The 27,167-nt window shown below is 40.2% G+C and overlaps 1 protein-coding gene and 1 pseudogene across 1 annotated transcript; one reads left to right on the top strand and one right to left on the bottom strand.

Moving 5' to 3' along the window:
* Window positions 1–9,961, bottom strand: LOC128604626 (kelch-like protein 10; annotated as a pseudogene).
* LOC128604625 (E3 ubiquitin-protein ligase UBR2-like) lies at window positions 3,270–27,167 on the top strand. Its single transcript, XM_053619757.1, has 10 exons — window positions 3,270–4,388; window positions 21,620–21,668; window positions 22,043–22,145; window positions 22,221–22,330; window positions 23,098–23,178; window positions 23,305–23,477; window positions 23,950–24,155; window positions 24,248–24,341; window positions 25,345–25,389; window positions 26,547–27,167. The coding sequence occupies exons 2-10, from the start codon at window positions 21,654–21,656 to the stop codon at window positions 26,563–26,565; spliced, it is 846 nt and encodes a 281-aa protein (XP_053475732.1). The 5' UTR covers window positions 3,270–4,388; window positions 21,620–21,653; the 3' UTR covers window positions 26,566–27,167.

The raw sequence follows: 27,167 nt of genomic DNA, 5'->3' as shown, positions 1-27,167 counted from the left end.
CACGTTAGTGACTTTGGGCTAAAATCAGCGGAATTGTGTTACGAACCTAAACTTATGACACAAAAGCTACACGTCAACAAAGTCCGGTTTCATCTCATAGAAAATAACGTGAAGGGAATTCTGTTTAGCGTTGACCGCGTGAGCGCCGCCGCATTGCTGTGATGTCAGGTGTGTGTGTGTATGTGTGTGTGTGTGAGAGAGCGAGATCTCAGGATGGTGGACGTTAACTGTTCCATCGCACGTCTCCATGAGGGACGTTGTTGTTTTGTGAGATTCAGTACAACGGCTTGCAGCATAAGAGAGTAAACAAAGGCAAATTCAGTACTTTGACTGTTTCAGAATGTTTAATTTGATTCTCGAGAACAAAAGGATGCTGATGAAGGAAGAAGTTTATTTGTACTCAGACGTTGGCAGGAGGTGTGAGGTTGCCCCTGGTGCTCCGTGACCTCTGAGGGACTCTGTAGGGATCGTCTCGGGGAGCAGCGTACTCTGCCATGTTGGGTAAACCAGACAGCACACAGCAGCTCAGAGCACTGCGGGAAATTCCCATGTTTTCAACTGCATGCCATTCAGAAGTCTGCTCATCATAACACTCCGCTTCATCCATGGTGGTAGTGCCGTTCTCTCCTCCAGCAACGAACAGGAGATCGTGCAGCACCTCAATGCCGAAGTTGCTGTGCTTGTTGTTCATGGCTGGACCTTGTGTCCACACGTTGGTCTGAGGAATATACACCTCTACATCGCTTAGGTGATTAACACCATCGTCTCCCCCGACAGCGTAAACCTGTCGTCTGTATGCCACCACGCCCAGTCCACGCCTTCTGATCATCATGGGGGGGTGAGGGTCCACACTCCCATCTGAGGACTGTAATACTCCCCTGTCAACAAACACTCAGTCCAGTTAGACCCTTCGCATACGTACACGTTGCCGTTCAGTACTGTAGCGCTAGAGTTGCTCCTGCGTTCGTGCATCGGCGCGATCATGCTCCACCGATCATTCTCAGGTTCATATCGCTCGGCCGTATTCTGATGTTCTTCATGGAATCCTCCCATAGCATAGATATGACCATCCAGCGCACACATGCTCACCTTATACTGGATAGAGTGCATGGGGCTCACCTGAGCCCAGTTCTGGTGATGGGATCAAACCTTCTGACAATTCTGAAGCATTCTTGCATGGTATTCCCCATGTTATATCCTCCAATGCAGTACACGAAGCCATTCAGATACACCATCCTATGAAAGGCTTGTGGACTCTCGTCATTGCACGTGATTTTAACCCAGCATGCCGCTCGTATATCGTACGCTTCTATGGCATTGATGGGAATCCTTTGGCACCAGCCACCGATGGCCAGCAGAACGGCACTAGGCAGGCGGAGTCTCGTGAGATCAGAGCTGAGAGAAAGGCTCGGGTTGAGGTCATCGATGCCCATCAGAACGCTGGTGACGATCGGCTTACATGTCATGTCGTCCATCACTAAAACGTTGTTGCTCACATTGTTCATAAGGTAATCGTGCGTCAGTAGCCCCAGATGCACCTTGGGCAGTAACACTCCTATGTGCGCTTTCCGTTTCCATGGCGTATGTTTGATCCACTGTAAAACGGCCTCGCTCTCCTGTTTCACATTCAGTTTGTCCTTCTTGATGATCTCGCTCAGCTGCTCGACCGTCAGCTCCAGGAACTCCTCAGAGAGGCGCACCATCTCCTCAAAGTTGTGCAAGATAAACCGGAAGGCTTGTTGCTTCTACTTCTCGCAGAAGTGGGAGTGAGCAAAATGCCAGATGTTAACGCAGTTCTCTGGACACAGCTGAGCCTTCAGGAACGCGCAGCACTCGTTCAGCAGGCTGATCACCAACAGATAATCAGCAGCGATCAGCAGCTTATACACGTTTTTCTCCATGATGTTAACACGTCTTGTATACGTGTACTCCACGATCAGCTCCATTATCTTGGGGGACACATTAGGGATGCTGTACCCGAGCTTATCAGGAGGGTAACAGCTGTTGGTATTCTTGGATGTTCAACTGTGTTTTTTTTTGTTTTTGTTGAACTTTCTGGCTTCATGAACCATACCTCAAACAAGTTAAATTCAATTATCTTTATTAATGGCATACTTTTTTCTAAATCAAATAGAGAAAAAATGATGGCATCAATGTTGAGGAAAAAGTTATGGAATCGGCTTGTAATTTGCATTTCTAAAACAGCAAGTGTAAAAATGCTAATTAGTCTGCAGTTAAGAGTGCTTACAGACCTTAACCTTGGACTTTTTGAAAGGAAACATGGTCCCAACAAGAGTTGGCGATTGAAACAATAGAAAGGCTTATAAAACTCTTTCAAGAATGAAATCCAACATGGAGTGTGGTAAATGATGTCGGATATTCCCAGTCAGCTACGTCTAAAATTTGGAGCAAGTATAAGCAAAATGGAAAGGAAGACGTCAAAGTGTCAGGACAGAAAACACAAAGCAATATGCCTTGAAAATAGAAAATGCACAACAAAACAAATGGGCAGAAACAGGGGTCAATGTTTGTGACAGAACTGTAAAAAATTGGCTGAATGAAATGGGATTTATATTTACAAAAGCCAAATGAAAACCAGCACTAACACCTCAACAGAAGAAAACAAGGTTACTACAACAGTTACCACTGTAAAAAATAGTTCTTGACTTTAGTAAGTTCAACTTATTTTATTCAGTTGTTCCAATTAATAGCTGATTTAGTTGTACTGACTTATTTAAACGAGTTTGCTCAACATTTAATTATTTATATGGAATCACACACGTGTTCAACAATGTATTCCCTAGCAACCAATTACATTACTGCTTACGTCACTTCCGCAAGCCGTTACGTTTCCTTCACAACAAGGCTGAGGTCATTTTCATCGATGGACATCTTGGATGGGTCCAAGTCAGGTCATTCATTTTATTTGATATTAATCTCAGTATTAATATGTATTTGATATTACTCTCAATATTAATATGTATTTGATATAACACTCAATATTAATATGTATTTGATATTACTCTCAATATTAATGTGTATTTGATATAACACTCAATATTAATATGAATTTGATATTACTCTCAATATTAATATGTATTTGATATTACTCTCAATATTAATGTATTTGATATTACTCTCAATATTAATATGTATTTGATATTACTCTCAATATTAATATGTATTTGATATTACTCTCAATATTAATATGTATTTGATATTAATCTCAATGTCTGTTGTTAAGATTTGTTGATAATTTGCTGGTGGATGAGGTGCATTGTGAACATAGAGGCATTTGTAGGCGGTAAACTGCTTCACAGAAAACATTGCTTTACCAAAAAACACTTTGAGGTCATTTTTGTCACGTTTTTGAGGTAACATTTTTTTTTTTTAGCGAGTATCGTGCTCTTGTTTCTGTATGTGAGATTTGTGCATAAAAAGGCTGCTTGAGTCACTTCTCAAGCCGTTAAACTTCTCTCCAGCAAATCCATGCCTCATTTTGGTCTCTGAGCATCTGATGCTAATCACACCGATTGGTTCAGCTGCAGCAGATTCTTGTGAAGGTGTTTGACATGCGGTGCTTAATGTAGGTGTGTGTTTAAAATATAAGTGTATTGGAAGTGTACATTCGTGTCCCATTCGTTTAAATGCATCAAAAACATAAATACGTTTTTAAATAATCCTGAAATTCTCGTCGGCGTTGGTTTACTGAGCGATGAAGAGTCGGTTCAACTGATTCAGTTCATTCATTCAAACCATCGAAGTAGGATAAGCGGCTTTGGTAATGATTCTTTAAATAAACCGATTCAGAATCCTCTTCTTGAATCGTTTGAGTCGTTCTCACTCGGTCAGGGTTGCACGTGTGGGTTGCTTTTCCTGCACGTGTAATCAGCACGTGTTCACAGACCGTAAATCCCGACCCCATGGTAGACACTCGACAGAAATTTCATACTAAAGTAAGTATTTTATATTTTCTGGGTCTAAACAGAGCAGAAGTATTGCTAATGTGCTGTACAGATTCTATTGGACTGGTGAACTGTGTGGATTTGTATATTTAACCCAGTTTAATATGGCCTGCTTTGTTCAGTCAGAGACAAGTAAATCTGTTCTAATGTTCATTTATTTTCCATAGATAAAACAAATGTTTGCTTACACATGACTACGTACTTTATGCCTTCAGAATGGTGGAGATTTGTCTCTTAACTATTTTAAATTTGGTTCTCTTCAACAGGTTGTGTTTGAGTTGTGCAGGCTTGTGTCACCTGACTTAAAGAAGGCATTGTTTGAAGGGCTTGATCAGCACCTCCCACGGCTCCTGCAGTTGTACAACACCGAGAGGCAGTGAAATACCCGAAATCCAACATGTGATGACCCGCATTGATCAAGAGGTAAGTCTAATGAACTTTAGTTTGTTCTGCTCCAGAAATGTGCCGATATCCAGCAGAACAGCACTGATAGTTGTGTAATAGACGTGCACAGTAGAGCTGTCGTGATTAATAAATAAACTTATAAATGTGATTACTTGATGAACGTAGACAAAACTCTATACATGTGAAATGTTTTGTTGAAGTTCAGATGAATCTCTGATGTACAGAATCTTCAACAGAGTTCTGCAGAAAGATTTTGAATGCCTGTCATTCACCAGAACAAATTTGCAGGTGATCAGTCTGTCTAAAAGAAAAAATCTAAACACACAATATAAAATTCCTGCAGTGTGAATAAAGCCTTTGTATTGCTTTTAGCAAACATGTCTAGTACTCTCGGTTCAGTGTACACAATTTACCCCATTTAAATGCATTTTGGAAATTGTTCCACATGGTCTTAAAGTGTGAATATTCACTGTATGCCAAATAAGTAATCAAAGAACGGAATGGATTTTTTTTTCTTCTCTAATGGACCATTAATCACAATTATAAAAGATGATGCATCAGGTACAAAGTATCAGCCCCCCCCCCCCCCCCCAAATAGGTGCATGACTTCTGCTACACCATTTCCACTGTGTGTGTGTGTGTGTGTGTGTGTGTGTGTGTGTGTGCTACAAATCACTTTGAGGTAAAAATATTTTAAGGAAGCCACTTTCACCTTCCTATAACAATTGGTGACTGGTCTGAGGTGAAGCTTCTTGTCATGTTACTGTGGTCATGGATCACATTGTGGGGATCTCTGTAATGTAACCGTTTCTGTAATTATCCTTACTTGCCTTTGCTCTTTTGTGCTTCTATGTCTTCTGTTGGTGCTTTATACTGCTTTTTAGGGCCCGAGCACCGCTGCTGCGAAGCCCTATTGGATCTGCTCCTTTTTTTTAATTATTATGAATTTTTTCATACATTCGTGTGGTTTTTAAGTGCCTAAACATACCCGAAAACTCATGAAACTTGGCAAACGTGCCAGCACTGGTGAAAATTTAAGTTACGTAGGGCATGGTCGAGGAGCTCCATAGCACCCCCGAATGCAGGCGGGGTGGAGGTCAGGATGAAGTTGCTCCGATGTGCACGTGATATACCATAGTCATTGCTCTCAAAGTTCATCAAGGTTCACATGGTTGTATCTGACTCCACCCAACAGGAAGTTGGTCATGTTGGATGAAATGTTGGATTTTCAAAGTTTCCCATGGTGTTTTGAGAGACTTAACATGGCTGAAAATCCATGAAACTTTGCAAATGCATTTGTCTTACGACATTAATTGATGTGATGTTGCATTTTATCATAGTTGTGCCTCATAGGCTCCATAGCGCCCCCTATGTTTTAAATGCACATTTGACATCATTGGAATGCTCAAACTATTATTTCACACACTTGTTAAAGTATGGCAAAATTATGTTTATTTGGTCATTTAACTTAGGTGTGGCAAAACTAAACTCAACAGGAAGTCAGCATTTTGATTTTTCTCTTAATTTTTTCCTCCATTTTTTGCCATTTCCAGGCCTCGTACTTTAACGTACTCCTCCTGGAGCTTTCATCAGTTCGGCATCACATTCGGTCAGTCTCATCTAAAGGCATTGATGATGCTAAATTGCGAAGCTTTTGAATTTTTGCTAGAGAGAAATAGTTGGTATATATTGTAACCTTAGTTTTGACAGGTATAGGTCAAAGGTCAAAAAGATACACATTCTAACTCTCTATATCTAGATCAAAGGTCATGATCATAAAAATATTTATAGTTATGTTAAATCTGGATCACATCCATTCGTTACCATACATGGTGCGGCCATGTGTTTTCCACCCCACACACGTTGCACACATGTTCTTTCTAACACTCTGTGGTAGGTCATAAAAATATATATAGTTATGTTAAATCTGGATCACATCCATTCGTTACCATACCTGGTACATCCATGTGTTTTCCACCCCACACACGTTGCACACATGGTCCTTCTAACACTCTGTGGTAGGTCATAAAAATATATATAGTTATGTTAAATCTGATTCCCATGCATTCCAGACACATATGTTCTCATACCTGGTACAGCCATGTGTTTTCCGCCCCACACACGTTGCACACATAGTCCTTCTAACACTCTGTGGTAGGTCATAAAAATATATATAGTTATGTTAAATCTGGTTCCCATCCATTCGTGACAGAAACGTTACCATACATGGTACGGCCATGTGTATCCCACATCCAAACAAAAATATGACACACACACACACACGCACAAACACACACGTGCACGTACAGACAACGCATGCATACGAACCTGCTTATAAAAGTCGAGCATCCCTCTAGGTTTTATAATACTCTGTACTTAGAACAACGTGTGAGATCTTACAACATGGCTGATGTTTGTCCTAACGTGCCGAAAAAAGCTCACCCTTTTTTGGGAAGAATAGAAAAAATGTTAGAACATGAAAAGATTCAATATTGGGTAATGTCAAACGGATGTACAGCCGGGTTTTTTTTCGATGCAGAAAAAGGAACCGTTTTGCTTTTCAAGTTCTCGGTCCCGGGACACATCCACTGGAGCCGTGCTACAGAGAACGTGACTTTTAACAAAGGTGACTGGATAAAGTTCAGAAAATGGTGCAAGGATTTTGACTACATTGTTAGAATGGACTTCTTTTCCCCGGATGCGTACAGACGTAAATGGAACAGTTCGTCTCTTCAATGCAAATACTGTATCAGAGCAACAAATTTCTCCAAGAACCAAGTTTCACTGCACTGTGCTGCTGTATTAACCGGTGACAACGCCCCTGATAACAAAGAGAATTGTGAAGTGAGGTATGACCGAACCAGCTGGCACGATCTGCAACGCTACTTCCGGCAAATCGATGAATTATTCCAAAAAACTGGAAGAGACAAAGAAATGATGCAAATAAAAGTAAGGCTAGAAGATGTCTTATTCTGAGATCGTCAATATACTATTCTTGATCAGAAACTCCACCTCCCCCCAAGACTCCTCCCCACACGTTATATCAATGAGTCTGATTACATATCGAGTCATAGTATTCTGGACGTCAACCAACAATATGTCTTGTGAATTCAACCCCGTTTTCTACAACTCTGATGCAACCCTGTATGCTGATGATGATGATGATGATGATGATGATGATGTGACCAGTTCGGGTTTTGAAGACGGTGAAAACCTAGGAAAAAGAAATCTGACCTATCTGACAACGAACGATGAAGCCGACGGGTGTATAACCAACACTGTGCTAACCATCATACGTGCTGTTACGGGGAACTGCTGGACAGAGTTATCCAACAAGATCTGAAGGACAACTGTCACGGCTGCGCGATCGATCACCCGAGTCAACTCCAACACGCGTGTTTGTTCGATCCTGAAGAGTACTATCTACACCTAAACACCTACAGATTGCTGAAAAAACTGTTTAAACCGTGGTTCAAATACACATTGGCAAGAGGTCTGAAACTGTGTGGAATCAAACACACTCCTTCCCTGGAAAAAATTCAAGGCATCGCTGAAGCCACCGTGTGTGAATGGCGAGACGAACCTCACATCAAAACCGTGCTGAACGAGGTCAAGGAGAAAACCAAAGACGTTTTCAACGAGCAAGTGTGCGAAGACGTCGTAGATTACTGGACCTTTCACTCATCTCTGGAACCTGCTGAACCGTCGCATACATGGGAAACTTCAAAACAAGCCATGTCTATTCTGACTGCGAGAAAAGTCTGAAGCCGACAAAAATGCTGAAGACATTCGTAATTAGCGTGTGTCCTTAACACATAGGTGTGTAACAAGTTTTTATATGTATTGCTGAAACATTTGAATGTAAACTAAACATGTATCTAAACCTGTGTGTGTTTAGAATGGAAAATGTTAGAGTTTGAGAGTTTGAGAAAGAGCTATTGTTGAGAAAATAGGTAAAAGAGCTAATGATACTGAAATAAAAAACTGGTTAGCAGAGCAGGATGCATACAGTCTACATAAACCAGTATCTACAAAGTTTAAAAGAAACAAGGTTTTTGTGAAGAACATCGATGAACAATGGCAAGCTGATTTAGTCGATATGAGCAACTTGTCAGAGAGTAACGACAATGCGAAATTTATGATCACGTGTATAGATATTTTATCCAAATATGCCTGGGTACGTGTGTTACGAAACAAGACCGGAATCGAAGTAACTAAAGCTTTTGAATCCATTCTAAATGAAGGTAGGGTCCCCAAAAAACTACAAACTGACCAAGGGAAGGAGTTTTTTAACAAAAATTTTCAAACATTAATGGAAAAACATGACATTATTCACTTTGCTACGGGTACAGGGCAAAAAGCATCGGTGTGTGAAAGGTTCAACAGAACGCTAAAGACCAGGATGTGGAGATATTTTACCGCTTTTAACACGAGAAAATACATCGACGTAGTCCAGGATCTGATTCAAGCGTACAATCACAATTACCATTCCAGCATCAAAATGAAACCTGCCGAGGTCAACGAATCTAATTCCTTCAGAGTATTTAAAACCCTCTACGGACTGTTCACACCTAAATTAAAGCAACTAAATTTCAAGTTTAAAGTCGGTGATATCGTTAGAATTTCTCGTTTAAAAAGACAGTTTGAGAAAGGATACGAGCAAAACTTTACGGATGAATATTTTACAATCTCTGAACGTATACCGAGAGATCCCCCAGTATATAAATTACAAGACTATGATGGTGAAAAAATTGAGGGAACATTTTATGACCCCGAGTTACAAAAGATAATTATCGGTAAGGACAAGACGTTTAAAATTGAGAAAATCTTGTCTGAAAAGACCCGAAACCAGAAAAAAGTCTGCCTGGTGAAATGGGTGGGTTGGCCCGATAAATTTAATTCGTGGGTTCCGGTCGAAGACGTTGTTAACATAACAAAAGGATCACCGTGAACAAAACTGAAAACTATATTCATTAAACCATGGAAGAGTGTGGATTCTTTGTGACCCTTCCAAGCAACGCGTCTTTGGATATTTACCCTAATAATAAGATCGCGCACTACACTACTAAATTCGCCAAACCAATCGATTTGAACGGAATATGGGAAGTCTCGCTCGCAGAGGTTCAATATATCCAGAGTTGGTACTCGTTAACGGAGGAAGACAGTATGTGTCATATTATTCAGAGGGATGGAAAGAGAACACAAAACAGTAACTTTAATATCACTCCAGGATATTATAAAAATATCGGTGAAGTGGTTAGTGAAATCAACAACAACATAAAGAAATTGGAGCTCGGAATAGAGCTATTCTATAACCCTATGAAAAATAAAATACGCATCGTATCCCAAAAACATTTCGCGTTCAAAGCTAATGGAAAATTAGCATATATGCTCGGTATGAACCCCGGTGTTCCGATAACGGAACACCGGGGTTTTATACGATGTATGTATATACAGACGTTATCGAGTATCAACGAGTTGGTGACAGTTTTGCCCCGTTACTGAGATGCGTACATATAACGGGTGAAAACAACAAAGTCGTCACAATTACTTATGATAAGCTGCATTACGTACCTCTCACCAAGAACCATATTACCGATATAGTAATCGAAGTCAAAACGGATCAGAACAAGCCTATACCTTTTAGTTACGGGAAATTTATTGCTAAACTACACTTTAGACCCGCTAAACATTCGTTCCGTATGTAAAAATGATGGATAGGGGCTACGTTCATCCGCAGACCTACGTGGATTATTATGTCCACCAGGCTGGAAATGGTCTTCCTGGGTTTCAAGGCGCCCCCACCATGTATGGGTCGGGGCTAGGAGGACTGTTCAAGGGTTCGTAAGTGACGTATTCAGCAATATTATGAGCAAGACACAAGCTCAGAATCAAGACGGATCGGGGCTTGCGTTGATTGCGCGTAAAAAATCTAAAAGGCTCCCAGGGCGTCGACATGTGGTTCCTAATAAAAGACGTAAGGTTACTAAAATCAAGAACAGTGTGAAAAAGACCGAGCAGAGAGGCAACAGGCACCCTTACATCTCTCACAAGAGAAATCGGCTGAACATTTTCTAACATCATGGCGTTCTTACACAGTCTATCCTCAGAGTGTACCAAGACAGAATTGGATATTTTCACATTACCTTTTACCCAAACGAGTATCGAAAAGTACACTTATGTCGAAATACCTCCACTTTCCGCTCTTACGGACAACGGGCCCCTGGAGTTCTACGTGGCTGGAAACGGGGAGGATTACCTCGACTTGAACAACACTTTTTTACATCTGACCTGTAAAATCGTGAACCCCGACGGTTCCAATATAGCTAACGATGCAAAGGTTGGGTTCGTTAACTACCCCGTAGCCTCACTTTTTTCACAAGTGGATGTCATGCTCGGGGATCGTCTTATTTCTCAATCTAGCAGTACATACCCATACCGTGCTACCTTTGAAAGTCTTATCAACTATGGAAAAGATACACTGGAAACACAATTTTGCACCGGGCTATTCTACAAAGACACAGCGGGGCATATGGACGCCACAGACCCGGACGGACGAAACGAAGGCCTCAAAAAAAGGGCCAGTTTCAGTGCTGAAAGCAACACCTTCGACCTGATTGGACACATTCACTCGGATATATTTTTTCAGGATAAACTTTTACTGAACGGGATTGATTTGAGGATTAAAATGGTTCGCAGCAAAGCTGAATTCTGTTTGATGAAGGAAGGAAATGCAAATTTCAATCTGAAAATACTCAACGCTTCTCTTTTTTTGAAGAAAGTAACCGTCTCACCGTCTGTAAAAATCGGTCACGGACAAGCACTTCTCACCGGCCCAGCCAAGTATCCGATCGAAAGAGTCTGTTTGAAGACCTTCAGTCTAGCTGCAGGGAGCCGCATTTGTTCACAAGAGAACCTTTTCCTCGGTCCCTTACCTAAAACCATTATCTTTGGGATGGTAGACAACGATGCCTTCAGCGGGTCGTACAATAAAAACCCTTTTAATTTTAAACATTACGATGCAGAGTTTATCGCGCTGTACGTAGATGGTACGCAATATCCTGCAAAGCCGTTTCAGCCTGTTTTTCAGTCCGGTAACGTGGTCCGTGAATTCCATTCTTTAATTTTAGCATCAGGAAAGCAGCTGAAAGATCAGGCACTGTCGATAAACAGAGAAGAGTACCTGAACGGATATACTTTATTCGCTTTCAACCTGAATCCCGATGACGATTGTGGGCAACACTTGTCATTAATAAAATCGGGCAATATGCGATTGGAACTCAGATTTCGTCAACCACTTCCGATCACGGTGAATCTAATCGTGTACGCCAGTTTTGACAGCATTCTAGAAATAAACAATTGAAGAAACGTGCTCATCGATTACCAGTAACTCATGGATACCAGAGAACTAACGGAGGTTATGAGAAGTTGTCCTGAAATAGATAAAATATTTCATGGCGTGATGGCCTGTGACGAGCTACCTACAAGTACTCTGAGAAAGTTTCCAGCTTTATTCATCGTAAACACACATCCGAGACACATGTCGGGTGAGCACTGGCTAGCATTATGCCTTAATGACGAAAACACAGGAGAATTTTTTGACTCGTACGGAAACCCTCCGGACTACGAACTCTTTCCTCGATCGATTCATTATTTTTTGACAAAGAACTGTTGCAAAATAAGATATAACCCTGTACAAGTTCAAAACTTTACGTCGGTTTGCTGCGGGCAACACTGTGTGTTTTTTCTGTGTCACAAAGCTAAAGGTTATTCATTTAACCGTATTATGTCTATGTATAGCAAAGATTTAATTAGAAACGATAACACTGTTGTGTCATTCGTTAAAAAAATGTACCCTAGAGTAAATAAAAAGCATTCAATTACATGTGTACAATGTGTTAACTCTCTAGATATGTTTCATTTACATATGTAGTGGAATGTTCAATGACGATGCTTCACAAGAAAAATGTTAAACAAAAGTTATTTTATTGAAATAAAGGTTAACATATCATAACATTCTTTGTCCCTCGTCATTTTCAAAAACCAAACCAGTCAGAACGGTTAAAAACGGGGGATTTGAAAACTGGCTCAGAATCATAGTCTTTGCTTTTAGGTGGGGAAACAAGATGAGAGATATCTTTAGATCTTTTTATGTCAGATATTTTGCGTCGAACACCGCCATTAGGTATTGCTGAAAAGGGTATATTTAGGTTGGCTACTGTCTGTAAGAACTCTTTCCAACCTAAAGGCCTCCGTTCGTCGGATACTCGATGAGGGGCCGTGAGATTTTTAAGCAAATCCACCATGTGAGATCCTTTGATGGTGTTTCCTTTAAAAATAAATTCACTGCTATCGTTCCACGCAGCCCCGGCTTTTAAAAGTTTTTCCATAACGTACGAAGCGTTTCTTTTGTTTCTAGCAGAAATGTTAGCGAGGACCTCTTGCACGATCTCGTCTTTGGGAGGTTCGGTCACCGCTGCTTCCGTTTTGCTTTCCGATATTTTAGGTAGAGACAGGGTCAATTGAGCGGTTTCCTGCTCTCCTACTTTAACCAAGTTTAAAAAATTTTGCAGCACAGACGCGTAGAGTTTCGCCTTATCGTATTCGTTCAGATCAGTCCTCGATAAAATACCACGTATTGCATCGTCCAAGTTGTTTTCAACAGTCTTTCTTATGGTTTCCTTCTCCGCGGCGATGTTTCTAAGTTTATCGATCTGATGTTGAGGGACTAAATACATTTTCTCAGCAGTCTCCATGTTAATTGTTGCGGGACGCGATTAAGCTGCTTATAAAAGGAATGGCTACACTGAGCAAAGGCAGAAGAAATCCTCCGGATTGATTAATAACTTTCCTTTTTCTTTCAACGGATGCTCTTTTATCAGCAAATAGTTTGATCCATTTTTTTTGTTTTTTTAAAACCCGATACTGTTTTGTCGTCAGTGGTATGTTTCCCCTGAGCACGTTTAAAGCTAGTTCACATATGCTCAGGATGAGATCTGTGGGAGCATCACGTAATATATCCTTTCTCCTTCGGGATGGAGACCTATGTAATGAATTCAGCAACGGGAGGGTTTTTTTCAATCGCTCAGACATTTGTTGTAGATACTTTAAAGTTTTTTCTTCTTCTTCGGAACATACACAACCGGCTTCTCCCCAGGAAACAACCCTGAACGGAGACGAAGTTCTTCTGGCGTTTGTGCTTTCAGGTCAACAAATAAATACCCGTAAGGTCTAGAGACGGCATCGAGAAAGCATTCTAAAAAATACTTGCTGATACCCGGATACATTTGACGAGCCAGTATGCTGATCTGTAATTTATCTCTAGGGTTTTTAAAAAGAACCATGTAGTTGGTGTTCAGGTTGATTGTTCTACTGGTCTTTCCTTGAAAAAACAAGTTTTGAACGAGGTAGATGATGCTCAGATTTCTGTGGTGGGTGTATTTTGTAAAAGCCTTTTCTACTTCGTCATTTTTACTGGCGGATTCCATCAAGTCATCGATTACCAACAAGTTTTTTTTATTTGGAGGAAATAGTTCGTCATCACACAAAGAATCAGGGATTCCTTGAAGAAAATTTATTTTTATTCTGGTCAATAATTCATCGTACATAGGCTGCCAACACGTATAACACCAGACAATGTTTTCCGGAACAACCGACATTGCCTCTTTACAGTTTTCCAACAACATTTTGATAAAAAAAGATTTTCCACTATTACTCGGTCCACATACGATACATGAAAAGGGAAGTTGCATCCTAGCGTCAAAAGCAGTCACGTTCATATTTTCCTTTACAAAACACATCAACAGAAACTATATACACATATATACAAGAATAGTCTTAATATCCGTAAGGGAGAGTTGTAAAATCGGGTAATAGAACACGCTTATCGTACACAACCCTGAACCTTTTCAACTATGATTTGTTTCTCAAATGAAACCCCTTTTTATCTCTCACGATTTGGTTATGCGTGGTTACGAGATGACCTGTATGATCCGGATTTTTCACTCGCTCGTCCACCAGTTCTGTCAGTGATTTCAAATTGACAATTTCAGAATTGATACAATTTAAAGTAATGCCTTTAGCTTTCATGGTTGTTTTTCCTTTCATGGTTTTGTAACCGTAGGTTTTAGGACCTGCGCTTACAAATTCCACGATTTGATCGCCATCATCTAGTTCGCTGGTAAGACCACCCAAGTAATCGCTTAAGGGCGGCATCCGGTCACCTTCCTTACTTTTAAAAATGACGCTATCGGTGTCTGTGTACAAACAACGCTGATCCAATCGATCCATCAAATTGTACAGCTCAAGCCTAGCGTATGCTGTAGTGAAAATTCCGATGAATACATTAGCGTTTAGCGGTTTAATCAATCTCTCGTCTGCGTAACGCCACTGTACCATCGCCACCTCCTCATTCAAAAAAGAGAACTGACTCACATTATAAATATCGGAGAACATGAACTGTAAAAACTCGGCAGGATCGCGAATTAAGGTCGTGTTTGATCTGTCTGGTCTTTGACACATCTTACCCCACAACGAATTTAGTGCGAGTTTAGCCACGGATCTTTTGGCAGGATTAACAGTGATAAATTTCGGATCCAACGTAATCCCTTCGTTCTCCTTATATTTGCGAATGTACTCACGTTTAGATGATTCATCAACGACCCAGGACGGATAACCTGAACTTTCCTGTTTGGTCTTGAGGAACATTTTAATATATCTCGTAAAAAGCTTATCAGACCTTTTAGGAAAGTGCCACACTTCAAACACTTTTAGAATTTTGTAACCTTTTTCGACGGCTTTCTCAATTTCGATAGATGCCCATGTTCCGGTAAGAGCTCTCTCCTGAGCCGTATGATCGCAATGTTTTAACTGATGTTCGGCACACGTTCTACATAGAGGAAAGAGGAGTTTGCTTTTTACACGAAAAGGTAGAACAGGTGCCCACAGACCCCTAGGTGGTAATACCTTTGCTCTAATGATACCAAAGTAATATTTCAGAGGTTGAAAGTCACGATAAATGATGATAGGGTGATCGATCGGGTATGTCTTTGTCTTATTTACGAATGGGTAAAGCGAGGTAAAGTCGAAATAATCGATTCTCTCACCGGGTTGAGCTACATAATGCAAGTTTAACGCGTTTGTTCGACCGCCGTAAAGAGCATCTCGCGGGTTTAAACGCTCAGGAAAGTCAAAGTCTTCTTAGAAAATTTTGCACGAGATTGTCGTTTTTCTTCATTTCATTCCACTCGTGTTCCACCATCAGAGTGACTTGCAAATTGAGAGTGTCTTGCAAATTCTTAATTCTCTCCATCGATTTTTGATGGAAATCTCCGAAGGTTGCGTTTGATTTGGTAAGAGGATGCGCGGTCATTGAGGGAAAACACTTTTCACAGCCGTGATAAAAACACCCAAGAAACTCAAAAACCTTACGGTTTTCCCCTTCCTCACAGTAACCATCTACGTGATAGGTACGGAACCTGACTTCACCTTCATTCAACGCGTGGCGAATGGGTAGGTTTTGCGTTTTTGAAACATATTCGAGCCATTGTATGGAAGGTGTTGAGAAAGATTTCTGAGTGGTGATGTAATTATCAAGAGGTGGAATAGCTAAAGTGTCTTTACGCAGGAAGTTGGTTCTAAAGATTCATGCACACAGATGCGATCGTTATGCATTTAAAAGGATCGACCTTTGTACTATCCAGAATTTCTTGTCTGAAAGCTATACAACCCTTTCTCAAAATTTCTACGTCGTTCACACAGTATTCCGCCATCTCTTTCTTGAAATCAAAGACTTTGTCAGAAACCGTTCTGTACCACTTAAAGAATTCTTCTCTATCCTTAGGCATCATGCCATCTACACCATAAAACTTAGGGTCAGGATACGGCCCTACGTAATCCTGATGTTCTACAGTGTTCCAGAAATGGGGAAAATAGCCTTTCTTGCTTTCCGAAAAACCCATGGCTTTTGGGATGCTACTCAATTTCATGGGTAAGAACGATAGACTATCAATGTAGGACTGACGAAACGCATTATCGATGAAGCACAAAATTTTACCGCCTTGCGCTATGATTTCGGGTGTGATTCCTTCTTTCACTAAATGGTTTAACAAAAGGTATGAATCGAACCCTCTAGCGTTATGGGCGATAAACTTGTATCCGTGGTATGTATTACACCGAAACTTTTTAAAGAAAGCACTGACGCAATCATCCCCTTCAGCCACCCACTCCTCTCCCTTAAAATCAATACAGCATATGAAATTAGCTACATGAGTTCCTGTTTCCTGCCTAGTCTCGAAATGGTAAAACACATAATCCGTATTTTCGCTTTCTTTCCTGGCCCTCTGTATAAAACATCTATGCTCGATATACTCATCGAGTTTTTGGCCACAGAGCATGCATTTCGAATGGGCACATACGTGATTCTCACGATTAGAAGGCTTATCCCGTATCACACGTTTACATTTACCGCAGTAGAATCCCGTTTCACACATAGAATTTTCGCCTTTGCGCGATTGAATCTTTGCTTTATGCCTCTCGAAACAGTAATGTGAGTTACAGTCTCTGACACTCTGGACATTTAGTAACATTCTTAGGGTGTTTGTAACAATCGGGGTCGTGACAAACGTTGCAGCTATAAGCGCATTTATGTTTCCATAAAACGTCAAACCCGGAATGGCAGAAATGACAAACATGACTCGTTCCTAAAAGTCCGGTGATACTTTTAACCCCATAATAGTGGTTGTCATGTAAAAACAAGTAAATCGTTTTTTCGTGGGGAGTCTTGCTAGTTTGAAAGAAAGAGTATCCGGCTTTGCTAGCAGAACAGTATACGATTACGATTTTGCAATTCAAATGTCTCTCAAATCTCGGTACGTCAGCGAAGCTGACCGCGGTGTTTTTACGGATAATCCCACATCGTGTTGTAATTTTCTAGCGATTTGTTCGGTTTCAAAATCATTTTTTTCACGATTCAAAAGTTGGCTAACACACAAGGCGAAGCACATGTTGTCTCTGTTGTGAAAAATGTATAGATGCTGCATTTTCTTCTGCAGTGTTTCTGATTTGAATATATGGCCTATTTTCCTTCTATTTCCACCACCCCGAGGTGGTCGGACGATTTGGACGACTATTTCAAGGGTATTATCGGTAAAAATTTCACGTTTACTCTGAATTGCATTTTCGAGCATGGTCAGAAAAGAACCTAAATCGATGACACCATTGTTTAATTGAACGCGTGATGAAACATTGATCGTATCACCTCTAATTTCAACGGTGACTACATCCTTGGCAGAAATTAAATTGTTAGCGATTTCAATCACACTGTTTAAAATCTCTAAAACATAATTATAAAAATCTGCAAAGCTGTCAACGTTCGCGATAGAAGAAAAATTCACTCTTCTCCTAATCTCAGTGTTGTTGAATCTTTCCCGATTAATTATTCTAATATTAGGATCTAATCCATCACCCTCTTGCTCTACTTGGATATCGGGCGAGTTTTCCATTTGAGAATCTTGGATATCGGGCGTACTTGATACAGTTTGAATGGAATTTCGACTGGGGTTTTCATTTTGAGTATTGCTCTGTTCTGACGATCTTAAATTTTCGTTCAACTGATTGAATGCATCGATTAGATCAGGGTTTATTTGTACTGAATGACCGTGTTCATTTAGGTTATTATGTAACTCTAACAGACATTGATTTAATTCAGAAAATATATCATTCGGCGTCACCGTTGTGTTTGATATGACGTAATTTGGACTCTGATTAGGTCTCTCACTAACGACTTGGTGTGACGGAATTAAACTTTCGTTCAGCCGGTTGATCGCTTCAGTTAAACATGGGTTCAGGGGTGTGTGCGAATCATTTGAAAAACTCTGGTTTCCGTCATAAAAGAAATCATGCGATAATGGAGAATTTTCGGTTCTCTTTTTTTAGTCTCCATATCCGAACTGCATTTCAGTCGTTTCTGCGCCATATCTATCATACAATTTCCTAATCAACTTTATGCTCACTGAGAGACATCTATTCACATTTTCAAGCGTGCTATACAGTAAAGGGATAAAATCTGTACCTCGACCAGATTCAAGTGTATAATCAATCTGTCCAAAGTTTTCCAATAAATCAGTCTTTGCTTCGAAGAATTCACGCCACACTGCACAGATATGTTGTAGTTCGATGTCTTGTTGAATGTCGGTTTCCGAGATGATTTCCTCTTGGTCTTCTATTGCATCACTCGTATCTATAAGTCACAGAACATGTGAAAGAGCTTTTATTTATTTATTTTTTGTGCTGTGTAAATAGAAGGTAAATATACTACAACTCACCTGAAATATCTCCGTCGTAATCACTGTTAGTCACGTTTCCCTCAAATTCTGAATATGATACAAACAATGTTATATTCACGTATGAAAGACTTTTATAGCATGAAACATTCATAATTTTATGTTATGACTTACGTGTGGAACTCAGATTCAAAAGTTCATGAGTGGTTGTTTCGGGAATCTCATCATCAGAAATAATCACCAAGCTGTCTATAAAACAGTAAAACATACTTTTAATAACTTAACATTCCCCATTTTAGATCACTACATAGATCTAAGAGACAAATTTTAATTACCTATACACTAGAATCAGATGAGCTTAACTCGGTCTTGCACTGTAATATAAATGTAATGAATATTTACATTTTAGATAAAGTATCGTACCAGATTACATAATGACCACATAAGGATGATGATTTTTGTACTCAGAAAGATTAGTTCTAAGTTTATATCAATATCATTGCCTAGTGGATAATTACATAAACATTGTATTTCAATTTATATTTAACTATTATTTGATTAAATACAAATTTTTACCTGCCGAGAAATCCATGGTGTCTGGAAGTAGTGAAGGATAGACTCTGGAAATTCTGTTGAACTTTGCCGATGTTCAAACTTTCAAAGTGTTTGATTCTGGAAGTAGTGAAGAACAGACTCTGGAAATTCGGTCGAACCTTTTCCGATGTTAAAACTTTCGAAGTGCTCGACTTTATAAACAGGTTCGTATGCATTCGAGTGTGTGTGTGGGGTGTGTTTGTGCTCGGGAATGCATCAGAACGGGGTTTTTACGTTGTTGACCTTTTGACCTAGGCCTGACTCAGAGTGCTTCATATTCTACGTGAAAGGAAAAGATCGTGTGTCCCGGGACCGTGAACTTGAAAAGCAAAACGGTTCCTTTTTCTGCATCGAAAAAAAACCCGGCTGTACATCCGTTTGACATTACCCAATATTGAATCTTTTCATGTTCTAACATTTTTTCTATTCTTCCCAAAAAAGGGTGAGCTTTTTTCGGCGCGTTAGGACAAACATCAGCCATGTTGTAAGATCTCACACGTTGTTCTAAGTACAGAGTATTATAAAACCTAGAGGGATGCTCGACTTTTATAAGCAGGTTCGTATGCATGCGTTGTCTGTACGTGCACGTGTGTGTTTGTGCGTGTGTGTGTGTGTGTCATATTTTTGTTTGGATGTGGGATACACATGGCCGTACCATGTATGGTAACGTTTCTGTCACGAATGGATGGGAACCAGATTTAACATAACTATATATATTTTTATGACCTACCTCAGAGAGTTTCATATTCTATGTGAAAAGAAAGAACATGTGTGTGCAACGTGTGTGGGGCGGAAAACACATGGCTGTACCAGGTATGAGAACATATGTGTCTGGAATGCATGTGAATCAGATTTAACATAACTATACATATTTTTATGACCTACCACAGAGTGTTAGAAGGACCATGTGTGCAACGTGTGTGGGGTGGAAAACACATGGCCGTACCAGGTATGGTAACGGATGGATGTGATCCAGATTTAACATAACTATATATATTTTTATGACCTACCACAGAGTGTTAGAAAGAACATGTGTGCAACGTGTGTGGGGTGGAAAACACATGGCCGCACCATGTATGGTAACGAATGGATGTGATCCAGATTTAACATAACTATAAATATTTTTATGATCATGACCTTTGATCTAGATATAGAGAGTTAGAATGTGTATCTTTTTGACCTTTGACCTATACCTGTCAAAACTAAGGTTACAATATATACCAACTATTTCTCTCTTTTGCTGCTCGCCATGGGTGTGGCGCTCTCACAAATTTAGAAGTTTCACCATGAAAAAGGAAGTTGTTATAACTCAAACATAGAATGTCCAATCTAGGGATGTCACGATACCAAAAATCTAGTAGTCGGTACTGATACCAGCAAAAATACTCGATACCATGGTGTGTATAAATAAATAATACTTTTAACTCCTTTATTTAAACACTTGAGTATTATAAAAAACAATAGTGGCAACAGTCACATAATATAAAAAAAAAAGCAATTACAAAATAGATATATAATAAATATGTAGGCATAAAATGTTTTTTCTTTGAGATGTTCTGAAATGAGGTCTGGTTTCGGTGTATAGTTTGGGGATCTCTGTATACATGAAGTAATTTCTGCCTGGTATCTGGGGTTGAACCGCTGAAGCAGAGAGAGAGAGAGAGAGGGGGTAGGTGGAGCAATTTCATTTTAGCCCAGAACCTTTAGCTTGCCTTTGCCAGGAGGTTCAGACTTGGCTTTCAACAAGATAAAGAGCCAAGCATACTTCCAAATGAACACCAAAATGCTTCAAGAAACTCAAAATCAGTGTTTTACAATGAGCTTAAAATGTCCTCCATGGTGGCATGGACCAGGACCCCTCGGTCTGCAGCATTACAGGAAGATTTCAGGTTAGACATTATGGGAAGAGTCTCGGTGCTGTTATTGTCCTGGGGCAGACATCAGTTAACATTGTGCCCCCTTCCCTGGAGAGAACAGCATTACAATTCTGAAAACAGTTTTTGTAAATAATCATTCATTACTTAAAGCATGTACCCGAGCTCCTGCTACGCAGTAACTAAAACTGTCTGCAACTCACGTGTCACTTCATTCTTTAGTTCCTTCTCTTAAGTGTAGAGCCTCTGTCAGATTGTGTGATTGATAAAGAAAAGCACATAAATGACAAAATACCAGTTTGAGTGCCTAGTGGTCTAATCAGGAAATGCTCTTTGGAAGCTCAATATATGCACTTATCCATTTGCATTTTGATTCGGCTGTTAGTGCTGAGGATGTCCTTAAGGTGATGTGCTGCTTTTGGCAGATTTAGTAATTCTCTTTAGTCACATGAGCACTAATGTTTTTTCTAAATTTTTATGTTGTTTATTTTGGATACAGGCAGAGGAAGCTCAGCGAAAGCTTAAGAGACAGAATGGAGAGGACCCAGGTAAGCTATTTCTTCAGTGATTGTAGTCATATCTGAAAATGATTGGTCAGTTGAATGCAGATTGCTGAAGTGTGAGTGTCTGTGTGTGTCGTAGCCCTGCCTCCATTCTGCCCAGGGTTTGCCAGCTTGGTAAACATTCTGCAGTGTGACGTGCTGCTTGGCATGCTGGGAGCTGTGCTGCAGTGGGCTATGGAGCTCAGTGGAGGACACTGGTCTGAGTCCATGCTGCAGAGGGCAAATGTTTGGATGTTTTGTTAAAATGACATGATAGTGTAGTAAATTCAACAAAATTCCACTTGCTATGCTGTGTTCATAAGCATCACTTTTTAATGACTGAGTAGTGTTCACAATTCTGTATGTGTGTGTTGCTACAGGTGCTGCACTTGTTAGGCATGGCTCTGCTGGAGGAGCAGCAACAGCTAGAGAACATTGGGGATGACGATGAAGTTACTTTCAACTTCACCCTCAAAATCTCCCGTAAGTTTTGTACATCATCTCACACAATCTCAAAACCTCAAGCCTGTAGTTAGATCTGTGGTTCTTGTATCACAGGTCCCGGTGAAGCCCCCGGCAACACTCCAAGCATCCTGGCTCTGTTAGAGACCTTGCAGTGCGCGCCTCACTTGGAAGTGCACAAAGACATGATTCGCTGGATCCTTAAAGTGAAATTACATCTTGATTATGTTTGCAATTTGCCTTTCTCTCTCTATGCGTGCACCTAATATGTCCACCAGGTGGCAGCCTAGCATGTTTTGCAATTCGCTCACTGAAGGTAGGTGCAACATACAAAAGATGAGCGTTTTTACCATGAAGTTTAAAGCAGTGCTGCATCATCAAGACCTGTTTGAAATCCAAGCAGTGCAACACCGCTCAGGGTGGCGTGGCCGGTAGGCAAAGCAGCACCTCTCACCACGGTGAAGCACAAATGCTTCACTGTCACAAAGCGGTTTTGCTGCTGAACATCTGTAGGTGGCCCTAGGGGTGTTTTGATGTGGCTTATTGTGCGTATTAATTAAAAGCTGTATGTCAACATGAATATTTAAATGACATGTAAGGATTGCTTACTACACAAACTGAATTTCCATGCACTGTGATGTATGCATTTTATTTTCCATATAGTGAAAACTGTCAGGACACCTGCACCAGGCAGAACATGTACATATAAAGGCCATGGTGTAGGCCAAGGCTAATGATGTATTGCAGTATGTACTTTGAAGAGAAACAGGCAAATTAAATGTTAGTAAAATTGTAATGCATCTTCAGTATTTAATGGTATGGTGTGTGTATATACTTTTTAGTGCACAAATGTGTTCTATTGAACATCTGCTTAGTTTTGCAAGACTTTGTGTGTGCATGTAGTTCTAACTGCACTGCTGTATCGTTTTCTTGTAGAAGTATTTTCCTAAATTATGTATCTTTTTCTACACAGATGGTGGTTAGCATTAAAACGATGCGTGAGTGCACAGCTGCTGCACCTCCCTGTGAAGGAACAGGGCACTGTCACAAGGAGGTCAGACTTTGAGCAACTTTCTATTCCACGGACATATTAACCATTACCCTTTAAAGTGTTGAAGAGCTTAAATCTACGTGTGTGTGTGTGTGTGTGTGTGTGTGTGTGTGTGTGTGTGTGTTGCAGACTGTGTGGGACAAAGACAAAGCAGAGAGAAAAAAGAAAGCTGAACTGTGCTGGAAAAAGACCATGGCTCAAACATTAGAGAGCCAGAGTCATTTTATCAATAAGTACATAGATCTGCTCAAGCAGGATTCAGAGGATCTGGATGCCTCAGCCTCTACATCAGCAGAGCATAGGTACCTAAGCATGCTCGTAGTGACGCAGCGTTCTTAATAAGTCAACTTGTATTGTATTCTCGATATCCAGTCAGTACATTTATGTCAGTAAATGCATGCATCAACACTTCCTTGACTTTGCTGAGCAGTTGTCTGTTCTTTGTCCTAAAAGTTCTTGCATATAATGGTGGTCTTCACATAACATAAGTAAATTCCCATCCTTTAACTCAAAACACACCAGCAATGCTGCCAAGCACACCAAAACACAAACAAGGGTGTCAGTATTTAAATGAATCTTGCATATTCATTTAGAGCATTTTCTGTTGGGGTAAATGAGTAGAGAGTATCCTAGGCCATTTTTAGCAATTTCCTGGTGATTAAAAAAAGATGAACCCATTTATTCAACATTGATTATTTTAACAAATTCAGAGGGACCTTAACATAAAATTAAGGTTATAGTGTACTTGTAACCATCCGTCTCTGCTTGGTACAGCCCCAGTTCATGTGACAGTGCTCTGGTGTGTGTGGGACCTCGTCGTTGGCGTGCCAGAGGAGGAGAGAGGAGGCAGATGGAGATGTGTATCCTGTGTCACGAAGCGCAGGAGATCCTACCTGATGGCACTGCCATGGTGCTCGCTGCCTTTGTCCAACGCTCTACGGTCATGTCCAAGATCCGCAAAAGACCCCCTCACAATCCAGGTAAGGTTATGGTTTACAGTGTGCAAGTCAAGTAATTGGATAGGTTTGAGTAGCCAGTGTGCTTATTTCTGGAGGATACATGTGTGTTACAGAGAGCTGTGATCCCCTCTTCATGCACCCTGACCTGTCCTTTGGTACCCATACCGGCAGCTGTGGCCACATCATGCACTCTCACTGCTGGCAGAGGTGAGGAGTTGGGCAAAATGTTACTTCTAGACAGCCTTCTACTTAATCCCAAATAAAAAGTTTTGCTGCTTTCAAATGTTTGTGGATATAGGCAATAGAATCAGCAGCTAACAGTAAATAGTTTGTCTAGAAAATATGACCTTTATATGAGCAATTACAAATAAATTAGCTAATATTAATCAATCAGTCTGGATGTTTTGTGACCGAAAAGTCAAAAATATAATCTGTGATGTACAGGAAAGTCTTCATGGATGTGTGGTGATCGATAAGATGTAGATCCAAATTGGATGTGTTTGGCTTAAATATGCGATCTGCAGATTTTTTTTTTTTTTTTGTCCCAATACAGTGAGCTGATCATCGACACAAAGCATGAAACAAAGCATGAAACAAAGCTTGCTATGTGCACTTGACTATTTTTCACTGTCTTAGATCAAGCCAGTGTTACTTTCAAAGTCTGTAAACTTATTGCGCCTCATGGGGAAGCAAAGAACGTTAACCTGATCTGACCTTAGGAGTAAGTGCAGTTCAATTCAATTTTATTTGTATAGCGCTTTTTACAATAGACATTGTCTCAAAGCAGCTTTACAGAAATATCAGCACGGTTTACAGATATTAAAGGTGTGAATTTATCCCAACTGAGCAAGCCACTGAGTGGCGACGGTGGCAAGGAAAAACTCCCTAAGATGTTTAAAGAGGAAGAAACCTTGAGAGGAACCCGACTCAGAAGGGAACCCATCCTCATCTGGGTAACAACAGATAGTGTGAAAAAGTTCATTATGGATTTATATGAAGTCTGTATGGCCTTAGGAGCAGCCATAGAGTATCAAAAGCTAAAGAAATCAGGTGATTGAACTTGTTATATATACATCAGAATATATCCACTGGACATTATTAAAGTATAATGAGGTGGGGGTCAGAGTGCAGGCTGCTGTGTTAATGCACCCCTGAGCTGAGAGGTGTGTATCATTGAGCTTATGTGTGTTTGTGTCTGGTTTATTTGCAGGTCTTTGAATATCAATGATGCAGACAGGGAGGAGAAATATAACAGGTATTTACATACCAGTTAGTATGTGTGTGTGTGTGTGTGTGTGTGTGTGTGTGTGTATGTGTGTGTGTCTCTGCACCACTTAACTCCTGTCTCCCATTTTTACTGCATTTGTAAAACGAGACACTGCAGGGGGAAACCACTCAAACCCTCTAGTGTGTGAATCTCCCAGAGCTTACACATTCAAACTGAAACTACACAAGCACTACAAACGTGTGTGTGTGTGTGTGTGTGTGTGTGTGTGTGTGTGTGTGTGTGTGTGTGTGTTTGTATTTGTGTAACAAATACAGTAACAGTAAACCGTTTTTGTGTTGATCTTGATGTATGTTTTGGATCATTGTCCTGCTGGAAGATCCAACCATGGCTAATTTGAAGCTTTCTGTCAGAGGCAGTCAGGTTTTCATTTAATATCTGTTGATATTTGATAGTCCATTACGCCATGTATCCTTTCTCTGTACCGTCACTTTGGGGTGGTAGTTACATCCATCGACTTGGATAAGCAAGTTACAAGCCATCGATAAGGGAAACCTGAGATCAAGATACATCTCAGGTTTTATTTATTTATTTTCATTTATTTATTTATTTATTTTTTAAGAACTCACTTTTTACATTCCTTCTAATAAGTCGCCTAAATGCATTCTTAAGTTCATTCTGCTTGAGGCACTCCACAAAAGCTTAGTGGAGTAGTACTCCAGCTACCCAGGAGTAGCTGATTAAAAATAGTCGAGAGTATTTGTTTATAAACTAATTGTTGAAGCCCTAAAGAGAGCAGTGTTCCTGTGGACCTCAGGGGAAGCAGTAAGGAGCTCTGTTCATTTGTGAACTTTAAGAAAAGTAACCTGGGTGAAGCTCTTCATGAATCTGGGAGATGTTGAGTATGTGCAAAAAATTTAAATATAACATTTAAAAAGTTTAAGATTTCACAGCATATTTGTGTGTGTGTTATTTCAGTATTAATGTTCTTATTATTATTTTTAAACTTTTTTTTTAAAAAAAACAAACACATGTGCCAGGGTGTACAAATGTTTTTTTTTTTTTTCCTGGTTGCGTATTTAAAATTCTTACTTGAACCGGTACATCTATACGATATATTTTCGTCATGTGTGTGCTTGTGTGTGTATTTGCACATGTATGTGCACGTGTGTGTTTTCCTACTATAGGTGTTTAAGGACTCTTTGATCCACCAGAGGACGGGTGATAAGAAGAACCCATTTCGGTACTTCTCTAAGCAGGAGCTGAAGGAGCTTTTCACACTGGAGGACACGTACTCGTCCTCCACTCGGCTGCAGCTGCAGTCGCTCCACTCGTCTGCGTGTCGCTCCGACCCTGAGCTGCAGTGCCACATCTCCTCTCTGAAGGGCATGAATGTGTTTGGCGTGTCCCGTCATGACTTGCTGTTCTCTAATGAGGATACTCTGCAGGACGAGGACAAATATGGTCACAATTTGGCCCATATCTGTTCAGCGGTGCCATATCTAGGCCATATGTGACGGATAATACCCACATGTGGCCCAAACGTACTTGCTATTTGGGATGTCTGGTTGGGGTGTGAAAATTTTAGATGCTGGATTGACAGTTATATTATTAAATAACAATATGAACAGCAAGATTATTAATTGGAGTAGCATAAGTAATGAAAATAGCAAATGTTAATATTCATAAATACAGGTAATGGGATTTAGTGTTAATAGTGCAAGAGTAAGTGTAAATATGAATCTGAAACAGATGTGGCTGTTCATCTCAGTGCTTTAATTGAAGAAAAAGTCAAAAAAATTTGAGCC

Source organism: Ictalurus furcatus, unplaced genomic scaffold (genome assembly GCF_023375685.1).
Source record: "Ictalurus furcatus strain D&B unplaced genomic scaffold, Billie_1.0 ctg5, whole genome shotgun sequence".
Classification (NCBI taxonomy): Eukaryota; Metazoa; Chordata; class Actinopteri; order Siluriformes; family Ictaluridae; genus Ictalurus; species Ictalurus furcatus.
Note: the sequence above shows the minus strand (reverse complement) of the source record. Positions and strands in the feature narration are given on the sequence as shown.